This window comes from Panthera uncia, chromosome A2, assembly GCF_023721935.1.
Source record: "Panthera uncia isolate 11264 chromosome A2, Puncia_PCG_1.0, whole genome shotgun sequence".
In the NCBI taxonomy this organism is placed as follows: domain Eukaryota; kingdom Metazoa; phylum Chordata; class Mammalia; order Carnivora; family Felidae; genus Panthera; species Panthera uncia.
Window position 1 is genome coordinate 43,390,711 of NC_064816.1, and position 27,938 is coordinate 43,418,648.

At 38.4% G+C, this 27,938-nt stretch overlaps 1 protein-coding gene across 4 annotated transcripts; it reads right to left on the bottom strand.

Moving 5' to 3' along the window:
- Positions 1-589: 589 nt before the first annotated feature.
- Positions 590-25,697, bottom strand: CRBN (cereblon). 4 transcript variants are annotated; one of them, XM_049642722.1, is made up of 11 exons: positions 25,620-25,697; positions 19,883-19,995; positions 19,046-19,248; positions 18,060-18,209; positions 13,982-14,141; positions 5,626-5,688; positions 4,322-4,406; positions 3,611-3,726; positions 2,900-2,964; positions 2,117-2,248; positions 590-1,137 (listed from the first exon to the last, which is right to left on the bottom strand). In XM_049642722.1, the coding sequence occupies exons 1-11, from the start codon at positions 25,642-25,644 to the stop codon at positions 957-959; spliced, it is 1,293 nt and encodes a 430-aa protein (XP_049498679.1). In that variant the 5' UTR covers positions 25,645-25,697; the 3' UTR covers positions 590-956. The 4 variants fall into 4 exon arrangements, with proteins under 4 accessions (XP_049498679.1, XP_049498678.1, XP_049498680.1 ...); XM_049642721.1 differs by lacking the exon at positions 25,620-25,697 and adding an exon at positions 24,101-24,210; XM_049642723.1 differs by lacking the exon at positions 25,620-25,697 and adding an exon at positions 22,751-24,074.
- Positions 25,698-27,938: the final 2,241 nt, after the last annotated feature.

A 27,938-nucleotide genomic window follows, 5' to 3' on the forward strand; every position in this document is an offset into this window, starting at 1 on the left:
GAGTTGGGTTTCATTTACTTCCTGTATATAAATAATGCAGCATGAGATTCAGTTGATGTTTTAAGTCTAGGCAGTCACAGCCATGGCATGTTTGGTAAAAGAAAATAATATATTACAACATCACAGATTTTAACAGTCTGCTTTTGGCTGGGCCTCATACATTTTCCCCCATTGGTTGAACTTTTTTCCCAGTTAATTTTGTAAAGCAGTGAAGGAATATCAAAATTACACAAATGTGAAAGGATCCAAAAAACACTTGAACATATAAGCAAAGAGGTAGGTAGCAAATCAGTCTATCTAGAACTTCATCTTAAATTATTGGCTTGTGAGTAAATATTTTACATTATTTAAACAATGAGGATGTGTAATATTGTTTGCTCTTAAAGTTTACTTACAATTTTTTTCAAGTTACATGGAACAAAATTGCTTACAAAATAGAGTCACTGTCACTTGGAGCCTTATTGAACAGGGTATGTTTTAGCATCCCTGCTCCATAGTAGTTTAGGTTCAAATTAAAGAGTAAATACATAAGTTACCGTTTTTCACTAACAAATACATAAGGAAATGAACACTTTTTTGGGGCTCAAACTGCATATTTTAACTCTTTAATATTTTCAAAATTTACAAATCAGTATGAGAGAAACTAAAGAAAATTAAAGCCTTTCTTCTTTGCCTCTTTCAAAAAGAGGAATTTCAAATATGTTTTCTGCAGGAAGCCATCACTTTCAGTGAGGTCTTCATGTCCTATCAGGGACATTCTGGCAAGCCAGAGTATAATGGTACCAAGGTACTAAAGTAGATATTCCCAATTTTAATTTAAATCTTTAAATACCATTTGGAACCTTCCATGTAATGTTGCTTTTTACTTAGGTATGCATCAAAAGCAGGAATTTCCAAAGCAGATCTGATTTTTAGAAGACCAACTTGATAAATAACTTTATCCCTAATGTATTTGTTTACAAGCAAAGTATTACTTTGTCTGGACTTATCTCATCTTCAGTGTCTGGGATTGTGGGCAACAGAGCAGATCGAGTCAAACCCCAAAACTTCTGAGGTGACATGTCTTTTTTGGTGGCTGTAAATTTCCATCCAATATGGCTTGCACAGATCCTACACTGGGCGATAGTCCAGGCGTACCTACGCAATTAAAGAAAGGTATCAGGTAAGGAAACACATTTTTGTATCCCAAGCTATCACGGTAAATCTGTTAGGAAGACAAAGCCAAATTCTGTAGTTTTGACTGTGCTCTTAAGCGGTGTAAAACTAATCTTGTTAATGTGGATTAACTCACAGGTACTTTTCCCTGGTGGTTTCATATTGCAGTCATGTTAGAAAACACCAACCAACCACCTCCATAAATACACTGGTGTCAAGTCAAAATGGGGGGTGGGATGGAGAGAGACCTGTATTTTAGAACTACTCGTCTACAGTAAGAATGATTTTGTCAGAAGAGTCAAACTGTAACTAGAAAAATCAAACCATTTCTTACGTCCCTAGGGTATATCTCTTAATTCTAGTTTTGTATCAAATAAGATTGGACAGTTCGAGTCACATGGTCCTAAGTTCAAAATGGCAAGTATAACCACTAATCCATACTCAGCTTACCTCTGACTACTTATACTTTCCTCAGCCTTAATAGTATTTTCAACAACCCTAACAAGTTTCCAGGTGGTGCTGTATCAGGCTCATACTTTGAAGGCCATTCAGCAAAACCAGGACTAAATGGTTTCTGCATCTGTTTTGTCTATTACTGCTTGGGATATTCTCTGGTTTGACACATTATGGAATATACTGGTTCAGATACAGTTTTGCTGGGTCATAAGCCAGCTGATTTTCAGAATGAGCTAAAAGGAAAATGAAAGAGGTCTGGATTAACTGTATAGCTAATTTAAGGATAACTGCAGTTGCCAACTTTCCAACTATACATTTAGTGAGACTATGCAAAAATACTGTTACTAGCCATTCTCAAAACGAACAGCATTTAAATAGAATTATTCATCTTAGTGTCTATTTTCGATTATAATTCTAACAACTCTGCTTAGAACTCTGGATTTTTCTGCCCAGTTAAGGCAGCAAAACCAAAAAAAAAAAAAAAAAGTAACCACCACCACATTACCCAGGAAACCAGCTGTGCTCTGTAGAAGGTCGACCTATCAGATTCAAGTTGCAAGCCTTATACACAGTAAGCGTCTCATGCACGTATCCATGAGGATTCACGTAAGCTGCCATCGGCCCACATAACGATAAACTACAAGAGAGAATCAGCACAGAGGATAAGTCAAAATGGGAAGAAAGAAATGTCTAATGAGGTTATAAGAGGGAACAGCTTAGAATCCCGTTATGAAAACAGGAGGTTGGCAGTCAGCCCAGTTTCAGTCTACACGTTTGTAAAATAGGGAGTTAAACTTCATCTAAAGGAGTCTTTCACAGAGGGAGTGCAGTGAAAATGTCCTTTTGGTCATCCTTGGGCTGCTGATTAATCTGTAGACAACAATTTCTCTATTGTCCTACACAATAGTGTCCTATTTGCAGTAGCAGTACGTGTTCAGAAGCATGTCCTACTTTACCTTTGGCCCTGAGTGTAAGATACTAGCCTAAAGCATTCATGTTATCCTTGTTCACTAAAAAGATACACAGATTTTCAAGCAGGAATGGGGAAGAAAGGATTGCCCCCTTATAATTGACTTGACCATGCTGATTAATACCTTACATAACTATTGCTGCTGAGTACCCAATCAGGAAGGGTATCTTAACCCCCTCCTATTTCATTTGCTGAAATGACTGTAATTTAATGGAGGGAAATATATGGAGAATGGATATATAGTCTTGACTATAATTCTGTTGTAGGAGTTGGGAAAATATATCCAGAAGTACACTAAAAATGTAATAAAGCTCTCACCTGAATATTTCATTTTTGGTTGTTATTTCTGTTTCTTGACATTGTTTACAGCAAAGAGATGTACACTAAAAAGTTTAAGGGAAAATTAGTGGGGAAAACTCACGTTTGTTTAATTATGTAATTACATAGCTCATCAAGAAACTTTAGAGAAAGTACTGATCCCTCTGAATAACGTTTTCCTCCCAATCATTAAAAACTATAGTTTTTAGAGAAAGTGACACATACTCATTTCTAAAACTAATGACTTTATAGGACAGTGACATATATATATATATATATATATATATATAACCACATATGCTCCACATACAAATCAAACTTGAAACGTTTAAAGGATGTAAAAACAATCTGTATGTGTGATCCCAAATGAAATGTCTAAATTATCCTTTAAATATTTTTAATGTAGGGATGCTTGGAGGGGGGCTCAGTCAGTTAAGCATCTGATTCTTGATTTTGGCTCAGGTCATGATCTCACTGCTTGTGAGTTCGAGCCCAGTGTCAGGCTCTGTCCTGAAAGCTCTGAGCCTGCTTCAGATTCTGTTTCCCTCTTTCTCTGCCCCTCCCCCACTCATGTTCTCTCAAAAATAAATATTAAAAAAATAAAAAATGTAAATTAAATAAAACTAGCAAACAATTAGTTTTCTAACTGCATGACTGGATCCCACAGATAATCTAGCCTAAGACACAGGTGTCATGAACATGGTGACTTACTTTATTCATAATATCTAGTTCACAGCGGAGTCGTTGGATGGCACTACCAATTTTAAGGAGCTGAATCCTTAATACATCATCGATAGGAAGACAAGCAGCTACTCTGTAAGAAAAATCTTAAAGACATGGTGGTTTTTCAAGTTTTATAAAGCAGATAATAAATAATGTCTTTTTGAAATAAACCCTCCCTATAGCATTCACAAAGAACATATTTCACATAATACTAAAATATACTAGCTATCAAGTATATACTCTTAGGAAGTTCTAAAATTAACTTCTTATAATTGGTTTTATAAATGTCTTTTAAACATGACAATCAAGCCCATGTTAATAGAATTTCCTCAAAGACTAGAAAAATGGCTACGGTAACTACCTAATAAACAGTATGTACATAAGCTATGTAAGTCCTAGAACTAGGGTCATTTTTAATGCCACCTTAAAGAACAGGGAAAGTGTTAATGCTCAAGTTTTTCGATAAGAGCTAATTACTGCAAGTTGTGCAGAATAGGAAAACTGCCTAAAATTAGAGTACTCACAGAATTTAAGAGCTTTGCTACAATTCACTAAAAGACTTTCTTTTAAACTGCTCAAGACAAATGTGTATGCTTTTCAGAATAAAACTATGAAACTAAAATTTTTGGTTTCATTACACAGAAAACAAAGTAATTTTAGTAAAACAAAAGCCACAGGAAGGAAGCAGACTTTTCGTACCTATTGGATTTGAAGGAAGAGAATCGTCTTTTAGATTTTCGTCCCATTCACGGAGCTGTTTCTTAATTCTATCCATTAAAGTTTCCTTGTTTAAAGTAAAAGCAGCCATAATAAGGTTCACAGACTTTTTACAATTTACTGCCAGATTTTCAGCTAGAGTTTCAATGTAAGTTCTCACTCTATGTACTAAAATCCAAGTCCCGGTTTCAACTCTGTTGTCTCGCGCACAGATGGTCATGGCCCCGGCTCCTCCACCCGGCACTAAGGTGGCCTTCCAGGCTTCTGTCCTGCACTGTCTTTGTAGTGGCACGTGCTCCTGACCTGCTACCTTCTAGGTGTTTTCTTACGAACTGTGTGCAGTTGGCCTCTCTTCCCCCTTTTTCTAGGAAGGCTTTCCTGACTCTGTCCACAGGGATAGCGGCCCCTATAAATTACAGGAGCACTTGCTATTTACACCTTACTTGGCACCCATTTAGTACACAAGAGTGCTTCCTGTCTTTTCACAGATGTCTGCAAAAAACACTTGTCTGTTGTGCATTTGTAATGGCCCAAAGTGCTGAAGGGCAGAGTGAACTGTAGTTTCTTGCTGTTGTGCTTGTGAGAAGTGCTCAAATTTCAGTATTTACCCTTCCTAAGATTCCAAGTCTTAGGTGAGGGGGTTCACTAGGGAAATGACTAACATTTGTTGAATGCCTACTGTGTGCCAAATACAATAACTATCACTCTCTCCATTTTAAAAATTGAATTTATTGAGATAGGTAATGGTTTGCCTCAAACCATATGGAAAATGATAGAAATCAAGCTTTTAAAAGTCTTTGTGTCTAAAACCCAGATTCTTTGAACACTTCCAGTCTGCCTCTTACTAAGTTTTGCAAGGTATGGTGATGCCTAAGTACGACAATTTGAGGAGAAAGAACACTGGTGGAGGCAGTAGACTAACTGGGGTCAGGAGACCTAAGTTCATCTACTTGTTTAGGAAAAACAACAAAACACTGTTATGGGATTCTTTAATTTTCGAAACCTACCTACCACTTAACACATTTCAAATCCTTAATAGACCCTAAAACATCTCATTACCTTATCCTGAATTTATAAGCCACTAGAAACTGGGAAAACGAAAAATTCTATAAAGGGGAAGTAAATCCAGCAGAATTTGATTCCTTCGCATTCTACTTAAATGTAAAGAAGGGCATTAGTTCTGAAAATGAGATACCGCTGAGTATGAAAGCCCATGTTTCATTCTAATGACCCTTTATTATGACAAGGCTTACCCTAGAGATAAAAAAGTACAAGGTAATACTTACAGCATCATATAAGGAATACAGCCAGCGAGGCCATGAAGTCAAATTTGCACAATGAAACTTTCTCTGAAAACAGAAAAAAAGTCACTTAAACTCTATATAGATTCTTATGGTGGAAAGAACAGTATTTGAAAACTGATTTTGGCCCTGGAAAATATGTTCTAAATTCAAAAATAGGGAAAAATTTTGTAGATAACCCTATTAACAGATGATTCATTACCTACTAAATGTGACAATCATGGTTTTACAGCTTTCAATTTGTACTGCAAGTAGAATCCTCATTCTTACTGGGATGGTTTAACATTTTAATGCTGAGGATAACTTAGTGAAGTTATGGTGAACTTGAAGAGTGACTAAACATAGTTATGTTACAGCATAACATATCACATTATATGCCTATTAATCATTTGTTCAGTATATGCAGGGAAACTAAAAATATAATCCAAATTGTCTTTGTGTAAAACTTTAAATGGCTTTAAAGTGAATTACTGTAGAGGCACATATAATAAATGAGTCCATTCTAAGAAAAAAAATGATCATAACTTGAGAGTCCAGGATGAAGTCCCCCATTTCATAGAACTCCGGGAAAGGGAAAAACCACTGGGTAGCTCTTCCAATTGTATTTTAGAATCCAAATGCAAGCATGCCTAAATCCATAGAAAAATGTGAGTTAAATTCCAGTAGAATTTCTGTTTTTGATGGGAAGACTCAATAATTAAAATGTGAGTCCTCAAAACACATATTCAGCGTAATAATACCAATGAGATTGGAATTTAGAAGCATAACTTAAAGTTCACCTGGAAGAAGAAGTGTGTAAGAACTCCCAAAAAAGTTTGGGAAGAGAAGTATTCTACAGGACACAAAAATATGATTGGGAATGTACTATAGCAGTGCTATTAATAGGAACAAATTGTAAACAACCTAAATGTCAACGAACAATGAGTACATTAGAGTATGTAATACACTAGGGGATACTTTGCACCTGATCAAACAAGGCATATCAAACCTACAGAGCATAAAGAATGATTACATCTTCCTCAATAAAGAAAACAAAACCTATGTAAGTACAGACATTCATAATTTTGTAAACTGTTAACGTGGGGCATGACACATGAAAAGTGGGTGGGAAAGGAGTAAGGTGGCTCAAAAAGGACTGTCCCAGAATAGAACAAGAAAAGCAAGCTGTAAGATTTAACAGAATGAAAGGGAAATCCTGTGCTTGCACCTGCATGACCAAACGAATGGGCATGAAATGAGGAAACATGGGTACACCACACATGTGAAAAAGACTTGGGGGACTCAGCTGATAGATGAACTAACCAATGTGCTGCAGAGCTCACATCCTACTCTCCCTGCAATCTTATGCTAGAAGATGTCCAGAATCTAAGAAGAGACAATAATGTTACCCTTCTGTGACAGTCAGAAATGGGAACTTTAATTGTCAGGGGCAAGGATGCTAAGAGGAGGTCAACAGTTTGCATTAGGGATGTTTAGTTTGGAGCTGCCTCTCAAGGGGACGTGGTAATTTCTTTTAAATATTTTAGGGAACTACTACGTGGGTGAGGATGGACTTGTTTCTCAAGGCTCATCCACTAAAGCTCAAACTCAAACCAATGGATTCTTTAATGAGAGGAAGTTTCGGCTCAATCTCATCTTTCTTATATTTGAATCTACCAAAAGACGGGTCTGGGATGGCCTCCAAGTACATGTTCAAAAAGTGATTTAAGCCAGAGGAGCCAGATTGTAAGGCACTTAAGTTACTCTCCAATCAGTTCTTTACTTCTAAGACCAAAAACTGAGGCTAAAGAATTTTGTCACACTCCAAATAAATGCTACAGAATAAGCACACAGAATAAAGAACTACAACAGCCTTTCAAGTAACTGTGAATATGTAGTAATAGCAATGGCAACCACTTTATTGGTCTTAAAATAATTCTTTAAGGTTGGTAGTATTATCATCCCCATTTGAAAAAGAAGGAAACAGGCAAAGAAGGATGGTAAAACTTGCCCAAAGTCACAGTAAATGGGGAGCTGCTAGGCTGTGCATCCAGGGAGTCTGACTGTAACCATTATTCATTCAAGAAATATTCTGAGCACCCAGTACGTAGGTGTCAGGCATTATCTTTACACACTGGGAGTATACATACCAGTGACTAAAACACAAAAAGGCCAAAATCATTGGAGCATACATTTTCTTGCAGAGCAGCTTACTTTCTAGCAGTATACTTAGAATTACAAAGTGACAAAAATCCAACAAAGCTTCGGTCTGGCAGACTGACACACTACACACTCCCAATTCAGTTATTAGTATATACTTTACACATCAGAATGATCATTTTTATATTACAAAAGCGTAGCATTTTACTTGGCATCCATGTCAAGATAAAGAGAAACCAAAGTAATTTATTCATATTGTAAACTTGACTTCCCACTGTAACAGAGAACAGAATGTGGCACACTAGTGTATTAAGAGCAATGCAGCGGGTCAGGATCCTTACCATTCGCCCGCCACCCTGCATCCTTTGTGAATGTGAACACACTGCAACTCATGTGTCTCAGTTCTGTAACTTTTTAAAGTGAGAACATCAATAAAATTCTTTTTCAGGGTTATCTTGACAGATTCTGAAGTTCTACTTACAGATCCATTACATGTTTATCCTTAATATTTGTGATGTGCTTTATACAGTCAACTATGCAAACTACAGCTAGCTTTTACAGAGCCAACACCCAAATTTAAGCCATTTCAATATCTCAAGTTTAAGAGTCCCAGTTTAGACTTCTGGCACAATGTCAATGGCTCCTGTCTTCATCTGGGTAACACTGATGGCAAGTTCTGGCAATTTATGAGCATTCTTCACATGTATCAACACCACAATTTACTTCATAAAAGGGCTACACTTCAAAAAATTTTTTAGTACTAGCCTAAAAGTTAGGTGCTTACAAGTGACCAAAGTGTGATTCTCTAGTAAAGAAGTATTCACTCTGGGAACAGGATTTACTATGGAAAGCAGAAACGCCCTGAAAATGAATCTGTTCCCTGAAGGCAATCCATCACATTCTTCCATTGTAAAGCCTGCTTCAGATTTGCCTTCCAACAATGTGGAATGTTAAACAAATGTGAAATTCCACTTCAATGGCTCTTTGAAGAGTAATAAAATTGGAAAAGCAATGTAAAAGGCGAAACATGAATAATACATCATTGCCACTGATATACACAGTGGTCAAAGGTGGTCATTTGTTGTATTAAATCCCATCAGCATCAGCAATGTAAATAATAAAAATAATTTATCCCAGGAATGCAAGGGTATGCTCTTTCCTGCTCCGAGACTGCGAAACTACTAATGGCAGGTACACAACTACAAGGATACGACATATGCCTGGGAAATCACTGCTCTGTCCAAGGAAGTCCCTGACTACACACAGCCTAAGCTTTCAAGACCTTTTTTTCTCTAACATAAAAAAAGCCAACAAATGTTACTGTCTTACTGCTACTATTACTATTCTGGGACAAAGCAAAAAGTTGTCTTTGTAGACAAGTTCCTATGGAAAGGTTAAGCAATAGTAGCCAGCGAGACCTTGAAAAAAGAAAAGACCAGTAATATATACCAGTCATACATTCATTTACAAAAATTAAAAATTGTCAACAGTTAGAAAAGTGTTAATGGAGGTACATAAAGAGACTGACAACAAAGCAGAAGAAAAGTAAAATAAAAAACATGAATTTGGTCTTTGGTAAGGGGGCACCTTGTATCAGTGAAGGAAAATAGGGGCTTTTCAGAAAATGGTAATAGGACAATGAAGAGCCATCTGGAAAAAAAAAAAAAAAAGTGGAGTTGAATTCATACCAGGATAAACTATATGTGGATAAAAGCTTAAAAAGTTTTGATGACATTAAAAAGCAATGAAATCAAAGTCAAAAGTAAAAGATTACATTCTAAACATTTAAAAAAAATAAAAATTCCTTTGTACAAGGAAGTAATTTCTAGCATTAACAAAAAAGGTAAATTTAACTACCTAAGGAAAAAAAAACCCTTCTGTGGGACACCAAAGACAAAGTCAAAAGACAAATCACAAAGGGAAAATGTGTGGAACTTACTAATTCCAGACAAAGGGTAAGTTTCCTAACATATGAAAAACTCCTAAAAATCCACGAAGAGCAAATACTATGAACAGGCACTTCCTAATAAAGGAAATACAAATTGTTATTCAACACAAAATGTTATACCTCATTTCATATCCAAAGAAATTCAAATTAAACCTCCAAAAAGATTCTGTGTTTTACTTATCAGATCAGCAACAATTAAGTTGGATACTACACTGTGAAGCCATGATGACCACTGCTGTCAGACTACACACAGGAACAACCTCCTTAGTAAGGTACTCCAAGAACATCTGTCAAAATTACGAATGCAGATTCCCTGTCATCCAGTAATCCCACTTCCAAAATTTATTATATATTTTTGCCTGTATGCATGGTCATTTGTATACAACACTTAGTGCAGGTCTGTCATCCAGAGGTGACTGGTCATGTAAATTGTAGCCTAGCCATAGAAGGGAACACCGGGGCAACTTTGAAAACAAGGAAGCAGTGCTCCAAAAGTTGATACAGAATAATCTCCTGTAAGAGAGAGTAAGGTCTAGGATAGTAGTGTATCTTTTCACCTAACAAAATGGAAAGAAATGAACATATTTGTGTCTTCAAAGAGAAATTCTCGAAGACTGAGAAACTAACATGTGAGCCCACTTTCAAGGGCTTTGCTCTTCAGAGCCAGAACCAGTGTTCAATTCTTTCCTGCTCCCGCTCCCTATGAGCACCATTTATAAATTTAGCAAGACTAGAAAGATAAGCATCAATCACTTTCTTAATTGGTTTCCACATTTCATTTCTTTTTACATTTCATATGCAACTCTTTTCTCATTAACACAGTAAGACTATATAACAAAGAGAAAGTCTGAGTTAGGAGGGGGCGCACTTAAAAATGTATGTCATATTCCCAAGTACGTTAAAGAAAAGTTTCCTTATTGTGAGAATCCCAATACAATCAACCCAGCCAAGAGTGAAAGGCACTGTGACAGGAAAGGAAAGAAAGAAGTATTAGTTTCAAAGATCAAATCACAGAATAAGGAATGTTTCCAGATGGAAGTGAGTTTTGGAAGAGTGTTCCCTGATTATACTAGCCTAACTTCTTAATCATTAGGGACATCTTGTCAGATGCACCCTTGTCAGAATGGAAGATTACAAAGGAATACTTGTGGAAGCTTAATTTTGTCATTTAGAATGTTCAGTTCTCAAGGGCAAATGTTAAGAAAAGTGTGTGCAAACAGTTTCAAGGTTAACTGAATACATCTCAGGAAGGCTACACTGCCAGACCCTTTAAGTATCGTTTCTGCTGAAAAAGTATTTGGCAACCACATAAGCTTGAGTTGGCTTAGAATCATCTAAGCATCTCCCAATTCTGACTACCTTAACTACCTCTCAGACGTGTAGACAAATGGATGCACTGCTTCATATCCTGGTGAGATGTAAGAGTCAGATCTGAATAAAGTGAATCAACCCTTAGATCTGTCCTAGGACAAGCAGTGTTATGTAATCCAGTCCCTGATAAGTCAGCATCCAGCTAAAGGCACAGTAAGCTGAACCACTGAGACAGTATCAATCAACGCACATGGGGTTCCGGCCAATGGCACCTACCCCTTTTCCTTCACGTGGTGAGTGGCTCAAAGCGGCCTCTCTAAAGTAGAACAGAGTTTTTAGGTCATGTGCAGTCCAAAATAGATCAGCTAGCCATTTGTCTTGGCCTAGTGATCCAGACCCAAATTTCATAATCTAAGCAACTTTACTCAAATTTTAAAGAAGGAAACCCATTAAACAATTTGAAAAATACATGGGATGAAGGAATTGTATTTCCTTAAACCTTTCATACCTCTCTCCTTCCTTAGCACCTTCTGTTTAGTCCTTGGCAACTCTGAATATGAAAATAACATATTATATACATATTATTATTATCATTAGAGAAATAAATATGATTATTATTAAAGAAATATCACAAAGGGGAAAGAGGACCTGGTTCCAAACAAACATATGCTTCCTTGGTCTTTGCATTTCTGGCTTTCTTGCTCTTGGTCTGCCAGTGACAATTGAGCTGCAAAGGCTTAATTCAGAACTAATATGACAAGCTAAGATTCTTTTTTTTTTTAATGTTTATTTATTTTTGAGACAGAGAGAGACAGCATGAATGGGGGGGGGGGTCAGAAAGAGAGGGAGACACAGAATCCGAAACAGACTCCAGGCTCTGAGCTGTCAGCACAGAGCCTGACGGGGGCTTGAACTCACGGACCGCGAGATCGTGACCTGAGCCAAAGTCGGATGCTCAACCGACTGAGCCACCCAGGCGCCCCGACAAGCTGAGATTCTTTAACCACAGAATAGAAGAATTCAATCAGTAATACACACAAGAAGTAAAAAACCAGTCTTACTTGTTTAACCCACAGACAGGACACACAACCAGTACAGAGCATTTAAGTCAGGAATCAACTACAATCACTCCCACCCTATGCTTACAAATTTACAACAAGAGTTAAGTTAGGGTTTTTTAACTGTTGCTTTTTAGCAACCAGTCTTAGTGTGGAAGAACTATGATATAAATCGAAATACATTACATCGCCTAAAACCCAATCCTGTGATTGAAATATATAATTATTTAAATACATAGGCAGCACCTTGATGCAGTTTCCTTGCCACATAACATCTCAGCAGCACCCAGTGTTGAACACACTATTGGGCATGAATGACTTAAAAAATTCGAAAACCATTCCCTTGGAGCCCATGTACATCAGAGCTGACTCTGACGTACTTATTTCAAAGGTGACATTTAAAATGACTACATGACAGCAAAATCTTCCGCTGTTCTACCCTTAAACTTAAACAAAGGTAAAGGTGTATTTGAAGTGTCTGTATCAGTTGTGAAACAAGTACTGCCTAGCTATAGAAAAGTTGTCTGCAAAGTTAAAGCATACGTATCTGTTAAATCTTCAAAAATATTAGTTTCAAGGTTGTGTGGGAATCCTTAAGCAATCTATTTCTACATTTCCTATTGGATTCTTTTTAGAAACGCTTGTTAAAACACACAAAACCATATCTCAGACTGTCCAACTGAGGTACAGATTACTAAAAACAAGAAGCCTACAGACACCTGGTTATAAGCCTGCTGCCCCCCAAGGAGCCATCCTCACAAAGTCCTCTCTGAAAACTGGATGAATTCTACCTTAGGAACATTACAAGTGGTGGTACACTGGCTAGTTTATAAGACTCCTTTATCAATTATCTATATTAATTTATATCAAATTAGGATCCTACGAAAATTTATTCAAAATTAAAACCTGTACCACTTCATAAAGAGAAAGGAGTGACTGATCAATGTAAGACTTTTCAGATTAAAATGGGAATGTCTCCATATTTTTAAAAGATAAACCTCAAAGAGCCGATTTTTTCTAAGTTTAAAGACTAGTGATCATTTCCTTTATGCAGAAATCATAAATATTAGCTATTTTCTAAATTTATTTAGGTTTCATTTTTTGAGAGAAAGAGAGACCACGAGTGGGGGAGGGGCAGAGGGAGAAAGAGAGAATCTTAAACAGGCTCTGTGCTCAGCGCAAAGCTTGAACTCATGACTGTGAGATCATGACCGGAGCGGAAGAGAAGAGTCAGACGTTTAACCAACTGAGCCACCCAGGTGCTCCACTATTAACTACTTTATACTCAAAACTGATACATCTGAAAAATGAGTAGGAACAGGCTTCATCAAATTTTTTTCTGGGATAAAGAGTGATCTAGCCTAAAGGATTATGTGTGAGAATTAATGCCCAAACAAGCAGTGCTTTCACAGAGCACACATACTGTGCCAATTTTTGTGATGTCAACCGTGTTATATAAAAAGAGAGATAAAATACTTTCAGAAGTCTAAAAGATTTGGAACATACTACTACCACTTGGAACTCTCCTCTCCTTAAGGTGATGTGTTTATGATTCAAGAGCCAAACATGTAATCTGATTAGAGTTTAGCAAGATTTCCACAGAACTAAAAATCACAAACTATTAACTAGTACACAGCTGATAGGCATAAAAGCAAGAACACCTTACAGTACTGTGACATTTGACTATTTTTGCAAACTGCTTTTACGTAAATGGCTGCCTATGAAATTTTTAGAAGCTCTAGCTTTGATCAAATGCAGCCAGAGTATTACCACAGAAGGTGTCTGGGGAGTGAATCATGAGACTTGTTTGTGTTCCTTTCTCAAATACAGGAAAAAAGCAACCTGTCTTCATTTTCTGAAGATGCACAAAAAATTAGTTTCTCACCTTCTGGTATTTCTGCCACCATTTATATGAATACTGGTCTTCCCATGAGACAGGTTTTGAAGGAAATATCTGGCATTTATTGAGGGATTCTAACTGAACTGCAGACATGGTTGAAGGCAACACACACTCGGGAAGAATTTGCACTTTAGCTTGCTGGATTCTAAAATAAAGAGAACCAAGCATGGTGTTCATTTTTAAAATTAACTAACTCAAACTACTAAGTTTCTAAACATTATGGGTAATTTTAAATACTAAGACTTTCAGTTTTTTTCTTAAATTTCAGTATTCGTCAAATGCCGACATTAATATTATTGCAAGAATTTTCAGAAAATACTGTAGTTCATAAATCATAGCAAAGATAACCTCAAATACAGATTTTCAATCTCACTGTAAAATGGAAAGTGAGATTGGTACATGTCAGACAAACACAGAGTTTATTAATGAAACAAAATTTAAAAAATCAATATACAACCATCTATTACCACTTGATACTTCTAAATTAGTTTCTCAGACATTCTTGGACACTCCACCTCTTGCAGCTCCCACCTGCTCCCTGGCTGTTACACTTGTCCCTTAAGTCTAATCTCACTGGAGGAGTAGGCAAGTAAAGAAAGAGAAAAATCAAGAACCCATTTATGTGAACAGCTAAAATAAGACTACAGAATTACATGTAGTCTGTATTTCTATGTGCATTCTTTTTCTCCTTCTCAAACATTTAACTTGAAACGCAAAGAATCAAAATATGCATTATATTATCTTTTTTTAATCTAAAAATCACTTAAATTCCCATGAGAGTGAAGTCACCATTTCCAGAATGCTATTTGAGAATATCATAACCGCAAACATCTTAATCATGAGCAAATGCCAATAGGAACACCATACCTATGAGCTATTTTGTCTGGAAGCGTATCTCCTACAGTACAGCTCTTGAAATGTAGACTGTATTATACATTCAAATGCTGGAACAAAAATCTGTCAGATTGCCAAAGTTCAATATATAAAAGGTCTCTGCTTCATTATTAAGTATGTTTAGAAATTCTTACGTGGTTTTTCATATTAATCATGGTCCTGACCTACAAAAAGTGAGGAATGAAATTTTGATACTTCTGCTTACTGAATGAAACTAGCTAACTTGGTTAGACTCATTTCACTAACTTCTTTTCTTTCCTGCAAGATCAAAGATATGTCTACACAATTTCTCAGAATGTTAAAATGAACATGTTCAAACTGTGTTCAAATATTATTATATTAGAACTCCTAAAAACAATAACATCTTTATTTTCTTCACCTGTCACATGAACACAAATACTTGGCTATCATATTTTTAAAACAAAAGTGTGTGGCGTTCTACAGAAATGTTTAGAAATCCAATTCTTCTTTAATTAAGGTCACCAGTAACTAAATTAAAAATGATGTTTAACTCAACTATCACATAAGATTTTGTTGTATATGGATAAAAACATTAATGCTGTTGAAAAATTGGTTTACTCATCATTTTAATAATCAGTCTGTGGTACCAGCTGTCTGAATTGCCTTGCAGGCCTGAGCAACACTGTCTGCTCCTCTTGTTAGACACGCCTGGGGTCAGCTGCACACACAGGGCTGGTTCTTTGTTTTTAACATAAGCTACTTTTGTTTCTTCCCAACATGTTTATAGCAGTTGTTTTGTTATTATAGTTAATTTATATAAATATTACAAAAACCAATGAAATGTGACTTAAGAAAAATTGCTATAAGAAACGAAGTTGAGCAATAAAAACTGCTTTCAAATTAGGTTTAGACAGTTCGAATAATTCTGATGATTAATGGTCTCAATTACCACAAGAGAACTTCTATAATTCCAAATAGGGTATTAATCTCCTCTTCTTTTCAATATGCAAAGGAATACTCAGGAATTTCTGAAGGGTTCTACAGTGATTCAATGACATACTTACACTTTTTAATTTTTCAAAAAAACCAAAAAACCCTTTTGTGTGTTCAGAAAATGCCAAAGAAATAAAGGCTCTTAGAAAAGGTTAGAAGGCAACCGTATAGTTTTTATAAATGAAGGGTCACTTACGTAAAAGACAAATGACTATTATCTCACACTACTTGACTGGAGAAAGGGAAATTGGCTTGAGTTTCGAAGGGGCTATGGAGGAGTTCTGGTAGAGTGGAAAGAGCATGAGTTTGGAAGTGAGGGGGTCCAGAACCAACCAAAAGTGGCTTACTACCCACATCACTTCAGGCAAATCACTTAACCTCTCTGGTACTTGTCTTGTTTGGAAAAAGACAAAATGCACTAGATTATCTACCTCCAGAGTGCCTTCCATCTCACCACTTCTACTGAAGGCAGCTACAGGGCTAGAGGGGCAGTGGAACCAGAGAAATCTAATTTCCATGGAACCTTTTTACACTAAAAAGACTCACTTTTGTAAGAGGTCTTAGCAGCGGGCTACAGAATAGCAGAACGTGCCCTTTCCAAGTTTTGTTTAACCCTATCAGTTTCATGTTAATCTTTGCTATCAAACACATAGTCTTTGACCTGTTTTCAGAGTTAATCGTCTACTGCCATCTTGTGTTCAAAACAGTCTTCCCACAGTCAAAAGTCAAGAAAGTCTCAGAAACCTAACTTTTCTCCCAAGTCAAGTTTCTTTTATAGTTCCTATAACATAGTATTCACACAAATAATCAAAGATTTAAAAGCAGGAGGATATGAAGTACTTTAAATATGTAACTGTTAGTAAAATCTGTAGTAACAAAACAGTTTGCTAATTATCACAATACACAGCCGTCAGGAGGACACTGTTTGATTCATTCATGTGGCATTTATGGTCCTAACTACAGAACATACAGAAGTGTTAATCATTGATTGTCCTCAGGCAGTTCATCTATTGAGGGAGATAGACATACAATCCTGTAATGACAATACAACATGTTAACACCATGAGAGTCTGCACCGTGAAATGTTCTGGGGGTGGGGGTGGGGCGGGCACCACTGAGAGCTCTGGCACCTCACCCCTCATTTCTTTAGCCCCAAAGGGATGCCTCACCCACCTGTACTTCCATAATTCAGTGATATTTGTAAATGCCCACCATGAGAACAAAACAAGACAAAACCTCTGAAGTTCTACACGTTCAGAGCATATCTGTTCAACACAGAGATCAGATAAAATTTTCAGCTCTGGTTAGGAGACCAATTCACTAGGACTGGGTGAACCCCAAGAACCTGTATCTTTGCAATACTTCACAGGTGATTCTTATGTGCCAGAGTTAAGAACCACTCTCATACGAGGTAACATGCAATCATCAGGACAAATGCATATTTTGTTTTGCTTTGTTTTTAAAAGGATAAAACAAGGTGAACTGGATTTTTTTTTAGGTGAGGTTAGTGGTCCTTTAACTTGTGAAAAAGCTCAAACCGTGAGAGCTATGCCACACTGTTAAAACGATTATACTTAGAGAATTTCTAAACTTTGTAAGCTATAGAGACAACAAGAATTTACTGATCGCTTATTACATAGTTAATACATTTGTAAGTGATATAAAATTCGCACCAGAGATGGGCGCTAACTATAAATGGTTCCTACACCTCAGATGGCGCACTTTGCAGGTGCAACCACTGTGGCTTTCACTATCACAGGAACGCTGCAAACACCACAGCTGTCCTGGTGAGTGCACAGACAGCTAAGAAGCCTGTGGCCTCCCCACCCTTTTTCACTCTGAAGAGAGGCCTTCAATCTCAAAGAAGCCATATCCCCAAAGACATTGTTCTTTGGGTTTATGCTACTATTCTCAAATGTGGAGGGACATGAGAATCACCTGGAAATCAGGACAAAAGATGCTGCAGACTCACCCCAGGTTAACCACTCTCTAGGGGTGGGAGATGAGAATGAAACTCAAGCCTCTATAGTTTTAAAAACCTCCCATGTGGTTCTGATGCATACCCAAGTTGGAAACCACTAGGCTATACCTTCAAAGGGAAAGAGAACAACTAATCAAAAGTTAAAAAATGTCAAGGGTCAGTAAAATAGGAAAAAAATCTAAGAAAACCATCTCATTTAATGATACACATTTTAAGATATATGGTATTTCTTACCCATCTGACTGTGTTCTTAGCTCAAGAACTTTGAACCTTTGTCGTCCAATTGCTTTCACTTTCACTATCTCAATTCCAAAATCCTGTTCTTCTCGATAGGCATATATCTCTGCTGTTGTTCCAAACTGTGCTTCCCTCTCCTGTACATTACTTCCAAGGTAAATTTTAAAAGAAAATAGTTTTGAACATTTAATTTTTAAACATGCAAAGTTGGCAAAAGCAATACACATGATGAAAAAAATAGTACAGCAAGTAGCCCTTATTGCAAAGCTATCCTAATTTTATTGTAAAATCACATGGGAGAATGTAGATATATAATAAAACTTCAGAATAACAATTCGAGCACTTCAGGAAAATAACAGATTTCCAGTTACTAAAGACGATCTAGGATCGGTAGGGGTTTAAAGTCTCATTTCCCAAACCAGAAATTCTTTTACTTCAGTAGACCATCATTTCTGCTGCTTATTATTAGCAGCATTGTACTGGGGTGGGAAATTCCTGTATTCATTTCTTGCTTCTACTGCTGCTTTCCTCCAGGTGCTATAGGATACTTGAAATTCAGCTTCAGTTTGCCACTGGTCTATAATGTGACAATGTATGAATTTTGAGAGAAAGAAAAGAACAAGCCACTCCTTTGTAAAGGTAACCCTTTACATTAAAATGGAAAAGCCCTCTTTCTCCTTAAATAATGAAAGTTACTGAAAATCCAATTCCAGAAATTTTTATTAAGTATTAATGATTTTAAAAATTTCAATTACCAGAAAGCTTAAGGTGTGTGACAGGAAATATCTGATTTGGATGGTAATGAGAACAATAAAAATACTCCTACTTGTAACTTCAGTCTTTTCATCACAATTTCTTACCTCACATTCGTTTCCAATCTCTTGTGCACACAAAATAATAGTCAGTTTTGGCTTTAACACTGACCTCTGCTGTGACTCTACATGAAAGAGAGTATGTTAAGCAAATCCACTCTAATATTTTACCTGTATGCAAGAACCGCAAAGGTTCTGTCTTTCTGAATTAAATTCCGCACCATGCTGACTTCCTGAGGACGAAAGAGCTGAAGAGGTAAGGTCTGCCCAGGAATCAGGATCATCATCACCTGTGGCAGAACTGGAATAACCTGGCAGCTGTCGTCATCATGCAGAGTCCTGCCATGAAATTCTTCCATATCAGAGCCAAGATACTATTTAAGAATGAACACAATGATACACGGTCAGAGATATGTCATAATAAGACAAGCTCAACAGACCAAAGAACAAATCAGATTAAACGAAATATAAACGATAGGTACAACATTTATTTAAATAGTAAAGTTGGTGTATCAGCATCCCACGTGAAAATCTCTGATTCTTATGAGTAGAATTTCCATTATCTTGTGAAGATTGTCTCACACACAAATTCAAGAGCATTTTTTAGTTCAAAATATTTTATTTTGACTAAGATAAGAAAACTCATATGTCCAAATATCACAAATGACCACTATAAAATGTCAGCATGGTAGCTAACACCCTGGTAACAAGTAGTATAGAGAGTAAAAAGTACTTTTGTAGCCCTACCACTAGAGGAAACGTATGAAGGATGAGAATTCTTCAAAGAATGAGGACATAGTATGAATCTAGGACATAGTATGAAACTGCTGGAAAATAAGAGTTAATTAAGTATGGGTATCAACTGGCAAACAGTGCACGTCCTCCTCCACAATGTCTACCGTGAGGTAATATCCAATGATGCTAAACTCAGTTACTTGTTTTTAGAAACCTCTATCTACTGTTATATTTATGGATCTATTAGAGAAGATCGGCTACTAAATTACATACTGTATGTGATGTTGGCAGACTGGTGTCAAAATTTATGACGTTTGGTTTTTTGGCTTCTTTGCTATCCTGGTCTTCAACTTCCATTTCAATTTCATCTTCTTCCTCACTCTCTGCTGTAAAAGTAGAAGATTTTGAGGGAAAAAACGGATGCAAGAAAATGTCAAAGTGATATTCATCTTCAAATGCAGAGTTCTTTCATGAGGCTTCCGAGCCCAGGAGGAGAGGGCTTCTTCTAAACACTACTCGCATATTGTAATCTCTATAGTACTGTGAAAAGGCAGCTGGAGGGCTGGGTGTATGTATGGCTCTCCCATTAACTACATCTTTTTTAAATCAACTATTTTTTTTTTTAAGACTAGTTTAAAATTTACATAAAGGCTGCAAAAATAGTATCGAGATTTCCTGTTTATCTCCCATACACTCTCTCCTCTAACTTCTTAGTATGGTATATTTGTCTAAAAATCAGTGTTGGCACATTACTATTAACTAAACTCCACATTTTATTTGGCTACCCTTATTTTTATCTAATATCCTTTTTCTGTTTCAGGATCCCATCAAGAGTAGCACATGACATTTAGTTGTCATATCCCCTTAGCCTCCTCGGGGCTGGTTTCTCAAACTTTCCTTGTTTTTGATGGCCTTGACAGTTTTGAGTACTGCTTAGGCATTTTGCAGTGTCCCTCAAACAGAATTTGTGTGATATATTTCTCATTATTACAATGGGGTTATGTACTTTGGGGAGAACATCACAAGAGGCTAAAGGCTGTGTTTATCATATATCAAGGGTGCATACTATTAATATGATTTATCACTGCTGATGTTGCCAGTGATCACCTAGCTGAGGTATTGTCAGATTTCTCTACTGTAAAGTTACTATTTTCCTCCTTTCCACTTTGTACTCTTTGGAAGCCAATTACTAGGCAAAAGTCACACTTAACAAGGTGAGGGATTATGCTCCCCACTCCTTGAAGGGGAACTATCTACATAAATTATTTAAATTCTTATGGATGAGAGATTCCTTTCTTCTCTCTTGCCAGTAACTAAAAGGACGCAGACAACTCATTTCACCTGATTATGCCTTAGATTCCGCATCTGAAAAATGACAGGCAGGAACAAGACAATCTCTAAATGTCTTTCAAACTCTTAACTTTAAAGAATTCTTGGAGAAGACAGGAAAGAGGGAGAGAAGGAAGGAAGAAAGATCCTTTAATTAAAATAGGAAAAGATAACATTAGTACCCAGCAAAAACATTTTCATAGCAGTGACATCAATTCCTGGCTGTCACTATACTATTAAAAAATGAAATGTCTGTCATCATTTTCATAGGAATTTCGCTTTGGAATTTTAAATTCAAAAATAAAGTTCACTTGAAACATAAAATGTATTTTAAAGGAAACATTTTAGAAAACTTTCTCCACACACAATTTTTAAATTCTGAAAACTAAACTTATCTACTTTAAAAACCTGATGTTACTGATAATAGAAATGAGAGTCAGGAAAGGCTACACTAAATAGGTACTATTCTACTAAATGGAAGTCTGTCTTGTTAATGCCAGTGGGTAAAATTCCTATCCTAGATCTGCAGTTCTCAACTAGGGCTGATTTTACCCCTCAGGGAATATTTGGAAATGTGTGGAAATATTTTTGGTTGTCACAACTAGGGAGCCCTACTGGCATCTAGTGGGCAGAGGACAGAGATGCTGCTGAACATCCCACAAGCTGCAGGACAGTCCCCCACAACAAAGAATTTTCCAGCCAAAAAAACCCCAAAAGTGCTGAGGTTCAGAAATCCTGGCATAGACAAAGTGAATCTCGTTTTTGACCTCATATTTCATGTATTTTCAAATGCCCCAAATACACCTCTGAATAGATAAAACGTCAATGCAAAATTGTCATTTTCTTTTGGGTATAAGACTATTTAAATCAAATTACCTCCAGCGAGGTTTCTGACAAGAAAAAAACAAATGTTTTCCAATGCAGTAATTGCCTTGGACTTTCTATTAATTCTTAGAAATTCGTAGGTATTAGGATTTGTCAAAGAGAGTAGTGTAACTTATTTAAACTTATATTTAAATGGTGAGTGGTCTAACACTTCATACAAATTTTTGCTAAGAACACAGAAGTTTCACCAAAAGATAAAAACAATAACAACAACAACAAAAATCTCAAGCGCTTTCCTTATATACGATAGCCTTTCTCATAAATATGGCCAAAACCCACTTCCCCCTACTCAGCTGTTTATTAATGTTTCCCTTGGCCAACACAGATTCTTTGCATCTTAAAGTACTTCCTTTTCACTTAAAGAGTATTACTCTTCAAAACGACTCATACTACATAGGGGAGCCTACGTGGCTCAGTCGGTTAAACATCCGACTTCAGCTCAGGTCCTGACCTCAGCCCTTGTGAGTTCGAGCCTTGTATCGGGCTCTGTCCTGACAGCTCAGAGCCTGAAGCCTGCTTCGGATTCTGTGTCTCCAACTCTCTCTTCTCCCCCACTCATGCTCTGTCTGTCTCTCCTTCAAAAATAAATAAGCATTAAAAAAATTGGAAAAAAAAACCCTCATACTACATGAATTTATGGACAATCCAATGCTTCTTCACAAAACTCACCTATGATTTACAAAAGCCTAATTATTATATCTACAACCTTTCTGGGCCTTCTCACTCCTGATTCTTTTCAACAAAACACATACTGACTGTTCACAACTATCAGGGTGAAGTCTGATGACTCATCTCATGCAGGAGCAGCATATGAATGCCAACAGAACATCAGTAACCTCCATGAAACGGGATTTGGCACGTTCAGAGTGGGGCTGATGTCTCTGAAATAAACAGCTCAGCTCTTCAGTCAAAGGCTGACAGACTTACCTTTATGTCAATTCAGCTAGGTTGGCTTCAGGAACAACCATTGTGGTTTATTTTTATATAAAAGGTCCCTCCTACACGGTGGGCATGCAATCAGTCTTCTCCAATCCACACAACTCCCAGTGGACAAATTAATCCTCCAAGCAAAGCTTTCCTTGGGCAACTCCCTATAACCCACAATTGATTCTTGGCAACCCACAGAAAAAAGCCCCAACCCCACTGGCAAGAGACACAAGCTCCCCCAGAACTGAAACACAACCTACCTCCTAGGCCTTCTCTTCCACAACCCCATCCTAACTATGTGCTTTTGGATGTCTCCAGACCCATCTCACAATGCTTTACCCCAATCTCTCTGAAGGACAATACGAGCATCAACTTATCTGGCCCTAAACTTCTGCCTCATACAGATTATAAACCTCCTCAAGTTCCAGACTGTGTATCATACCTCTTCTCAGGTCCACAACACCTAACTGGCACACAGGGAAGGAACTCAGCTAACAGCCCCAGTTTGTCGGATAACCTCTTGGAAAGCATATCCTCTACAGCCTTCCATGATAAATCTGTACAATTATTCCATGCATTTTTTTCTGCCCAGGATTCCAATATAAAGCCAAGGTCCAAATTTTCACGAAACAAAGGAAAAAGAAAATTGAATTTAACATCACACTTATAAGTCTCTCTAATCAAGTATATGAAATACATGCTTGAGAAAAACATGCTAGTACTTCCTTGTCAGTGAAGTGGGTAAGCGACATTGGCTATGCTGACAAAAATACTCAAACTGCAGTCCTGGGGCTGCTACTGTGTCACCTTGGGCAAGTCACTGAACTAAACTGCTCATCCATTTCTCACTTACCAAACCGGAATCAGAAAAGTTATGTGGGGAGAATTAAACAGAGAAATGCACGCAAAACGCTTACCGCAGGGCCCGTGACACGTTAAACGCTTAACATCTGTTAACTGTCACTCTTACTGAACGGAACAAGTCCAGAAAAAGTAACGGTTACTAACCTGACCAGGTCCCCTATATCCCCTCCCTCCATCCCCCTGGTTTTAACCCATTTCCTAGGACTCAAGTTCTGAACACAAAACGGACGGAGAGGGAAGGGTCCCTGTCCTTAGGAGCAAACCCCCTCCCCGATCCAAAACCCTCGCTCATAGCCTGAGGCGATCCAGCATGAGACAGAAGCGCCAGGACTAGGTCGCTGGCCAAAGGCCTGAGGTGAGGCCGCTTCCCGGGGCGCCCCTGCAGGCCTCGGTGCCCCACCCCGTCCGTCTCCTCAGCCCTGCGGCACCGCTCACGGCTCGAGCCTCGCCCCGTCCCGCCGCCAAGGACCGGCCCCGGGAGGTTACCAGGGAGGAGTGGCAGGTGGTTGCCCATGTCGTGCGCAGCGTCCTGCGGATCCCTCTCGTCGGCCATGTCTGTTTACCCGCAGAGGAGGCTGGGACAGGGCGGCGCCCGGGCAGCCGGAGGAGAGTCCGCCCCGCGCCGCCGCAGCCGCGCACGGGGGCCACAGCGCCCTCTGGCGGCCCCCAGGGTCCACAGCTTGCCGGCCGCAGCCGGGAAAGGGCGCTGCAGGCTGGAGGACTGACTGGCCGCGGGGGCTGAAAGCTGTCTCTGCCACCCGTGACCTCGTGACTTTCCGTCCGCCGCACACACTGCGGAGCCCTGGCCTGGTTCCAGACCCCCGGCGTGACATTTCACCTGTGGGGGAACTGAGGCTCAGGTGCTTGTCTCCACCTCGCTCTTGACGAAGCAGGCGGGGAACAAATAGAAACCTGTTTATACAGCGTAAACTCCAATTCTGTAAAAGTACACAAATGAAGGCTGGAAAAATGCATCAGTTTTTCCGAAGGTAGTTAGATTATAGCTGATATTCTTTCCAACAATTTTCAGTACTTTCCCATATGTATTCCAAAATTAACACGTATTAATCAGAAGCAAATGCTTGAAATAATGATTCCACAGAATAGAAAAAGGCCTATGATTGACTGGTGAAGTAAGATCCTCTGAATCTGAAAGAGCCGACTCATGATGACTTCAACTAAATAAAAATAAGTTATTATATGGCAAAAGAAGTAAGGTTTGCAAAAAGGAGCATAATTCTGTTACAGTACTGGCGTTGTGACGGGTACGATTTTTGTTTTGGACAATGGACAAAAATTTTCATAGTGTGTTTTCACCATCATTTTTCCAGCAAAGGAGGAAAGCTGAAAAGAGCTTTAAATGAAGTAGAATATTTCAACATGGTGGCAAGGGGAGGGGTAAGAGAAACCAGCAACATTGCTCTAGAGAAAACAGTAATAAATCTGAGATTTAAATAAATGTTCTGAAAATGGGCCTCAACAGAAAGTTAAAAGCTAAAACCTCCTAATGTGTGAGACTCACATGAACCCAATTCTGTGTCATCCTACCTTCTTTCCTCAAATCACTCTGTGGCCTTGGGAGAATCATTTATGGCCTCAGTCCTCACTTTCTCCATTTGCAAAAGGAGAATGGACCAAATACTGCCTCAGATTTGTCCTAGTTACTAATGTCTGCAATATTAATGACATTAATGAATGGTACTAATTACGTTCGAGTTAATGACAGTTACGTATAATACATTATGTTGACGGTTAGTGAGGTTGAGATGATCACTCTGGCCAGTTGAAGGGGGAATCCATGCCAAAATGAAGGAAAAGAAAAATGCAGAAAAGAATGACAGAATGATGAGGGAATGGGTGGGGTATGGGTGTCAGAGAGAGAGAAGGCGGGGGGGGGGCTGGGGGGGGGGAAGAGGGTGAAAACAAATGTACACATATACACGTTTGATGTGGTAGCATTATCAATTTCACTGTAATTTATAGAATTTGACTAAATTGTGCTTACCTGCAGAAGACATCTCTTTACACATCAAGCATCTGATGTCTAAATAAGGAAGCCCTGACCTGCTCACGGTCCTTCCCAGAGGTGGCACCCAAACTGCAACCTGCACCCTAGGTCCACCAAAAACCCTGTGGACAAGAAAGGACAGGTTTTAAGTTTGACAAGGTCAGCAGATGTGGCTCCAAGAGCATTAGTTGGTTCTTTCTTCTTTTGTGCATTGTTCCAGGGTCACTGAGGCTACCATCTGCATATGTTTTACTCCCCATTCTCCTCCTTTTTTTCTCTGACTGTTCACATTCATCATCTGCTCCCTCCTTCATTTCATCGCTCCAGAGTCTACCCAGTCATCCAAAGCTCCCTCTTTCAATAGGGATAGTAACAAATGATCACTGAACAAAAACATCTAAGCAAACGGGTTTCTTGGATTAAGCCCTGGTTATTAAAACCAAAAAGGAAAACATGATCACTCACCATTTATTTTTAATTCAGTAACTTTATCCTGAAAAGAGTATCATACTGACTTCCTCACATTTCTTCTTGCTTGCATGAAATGTGTTTCATTGATAAAGAGCTCTGCAAACCAGAACGGAAGGAAATATATAATATTTTTGAAATATGTAAGTTCATAGATGGTTTCCTGGCAGCTCGAGAAGTGACTTTAATAGGACATAATTAAGGCTGGTTTTAGATAAGAGAAAATGAAAATTAAAAGCCCATTGCTCTTTCAATTTCTGGGTCCTGCACTTTATTAGCAGCAAGGGATACACACACTGGGAAGAGAAATTTCTGGCTCCCTTCTGTTTTTTTTTGTATTCTCTCTAGTTTTTTAATGTGTTAAAGAATGTTCCTACTTTGGTCTAAGCAGTCAATTATCTCTTGTCTAGATTATTGTAATAGCCTCAGTATTGGTCTCTGGCCTTCTACCCTTGTCCCCTATAGCTCATTCCTTTTTTTTGTTTTGTTTTGTTTTTGTTTTGTTTAATGTTTATTTATTTTTGAGAGAGAGAGAGCGTGAGCAGGGGAAGGGAGGGGAGGTAGACAGAGGATCTGAAGTGGGCTCTGTGCTGACAGCAATAAGCCTGATGTGGGACTTATAAACCAGGTCATAAACTTCATGACCTGAGCCAAAGTTGGATGCTCAGCTGACTGAACCACCCAGGCACCCCTACAGCTCATTCTTAACAAAGCAGCCAGAATGATCCCAGGAAAGCACAAGTCAGATCATGTGACTCCCTTGCTCAGAACCCTCCCTTCACTCCCCATCACATTTTTTTTTAAGTTTTTATTTATTTTGAGAAAGAGAGAGAGCAAGCATGAGTGGGGGAGGGGCAGAGAGAATCCCAAGAAGGCTCTGCACTGACAGTGCAGAGCCTGATGTGGGGCTTGATCCCATGAACGGTGAGATCATGACCTGAACCTAAATCAAGAGTTGGACAGTTAACCAAATGAGTCACCCAGGTGCTCTAAGCCAATTCTTAATAGGGGCCCACAAGGCCCTAGTAATGCACAGCGGGCTTCCACATCCTGCTCTAACTCCCCTTTGCTACCCTCTCCAGGCTCTCATTACTCTCCATCAACTGGTCTTCCTATTCCACAACCAAGTAGGGGCCATTCCCACCTCAAGGCCTTTGCACTGGCTGTTGCCCTTTCCTGGAATGCTTTTGTCCCACATAGATGCATGGCTTGCTCCCTTGTATCTTCTAGGTCTTTGATCAAATGTCCTCTCCTTGTGAAGTCCTTCCCAGACTAGCTAGTATCTAACTGCAACCAGACCCCCAGTCTCCCACCATTCTCTCTCCCCTTTGTCTGCTGTATTTTTCCCTTAAAAGCATTTGTCAACTTCTAAAATCACTGTAAGACTTAATTTTAAAAATTGCCCTTACCCCTCCAAGAATGTATGCTCATTGGGAGGTCAGACATCTCTGTCTCTTTTGTTTACTCAAGTGTCCCAAATGCCTAGCTCAAGGCCTCACACTTAATAAGTGCTCAAAAAATGTTTATTTGTGAGTAAACAAATGAATGAGTGAAATGCAGTCATGCTGCCATGACATTGTTGACCGACCTAACATCAATTCCTCTCTTCTTCCTTGCTAAAAACCCTCATTTTGTTTGGGGCAACAGTGTATGTGGCCCTGTGGGGTCATGTTTGCACCAAGGCCACCAGAGCCCCCTCCCATTCCCCATGATCCTTTGCAGCTTGTGATGGTCATACGGCATGACTGTCTGATGTGACCCAGAGAAAGTCTGCTGGGCAGCCATGGGGAATAGTGAGAAGAGGACAGCTTCCAGCAAAGATTTCCCTTCATGATTAAAGGAAAAGAT

Bases quoted from the DNA above. Each gene is read 5' to 3' on its own strand.
- CRBN (XM_049642721.1), bottom strand. From the start codon at position 24,167: ATGGCCGACGAGAGGGATCCGCAGGACGCTGCGCACGACATGGGCAAC. The intron at 19,249-19,882 runs GTATGTAATTTA...ATTCTTAAATAG, and splicing joins GTCTGCCAACATCACATACA to TATCTTGGCTCTGATATGGA. The intron at 5,689-13,981 runs GTGAGAAACTAA...TTCTGTTTTCAG, and splicing joins GGTGGCAGAAATACCAGAAG to AGAAAGTTTCATTGTGCAAA.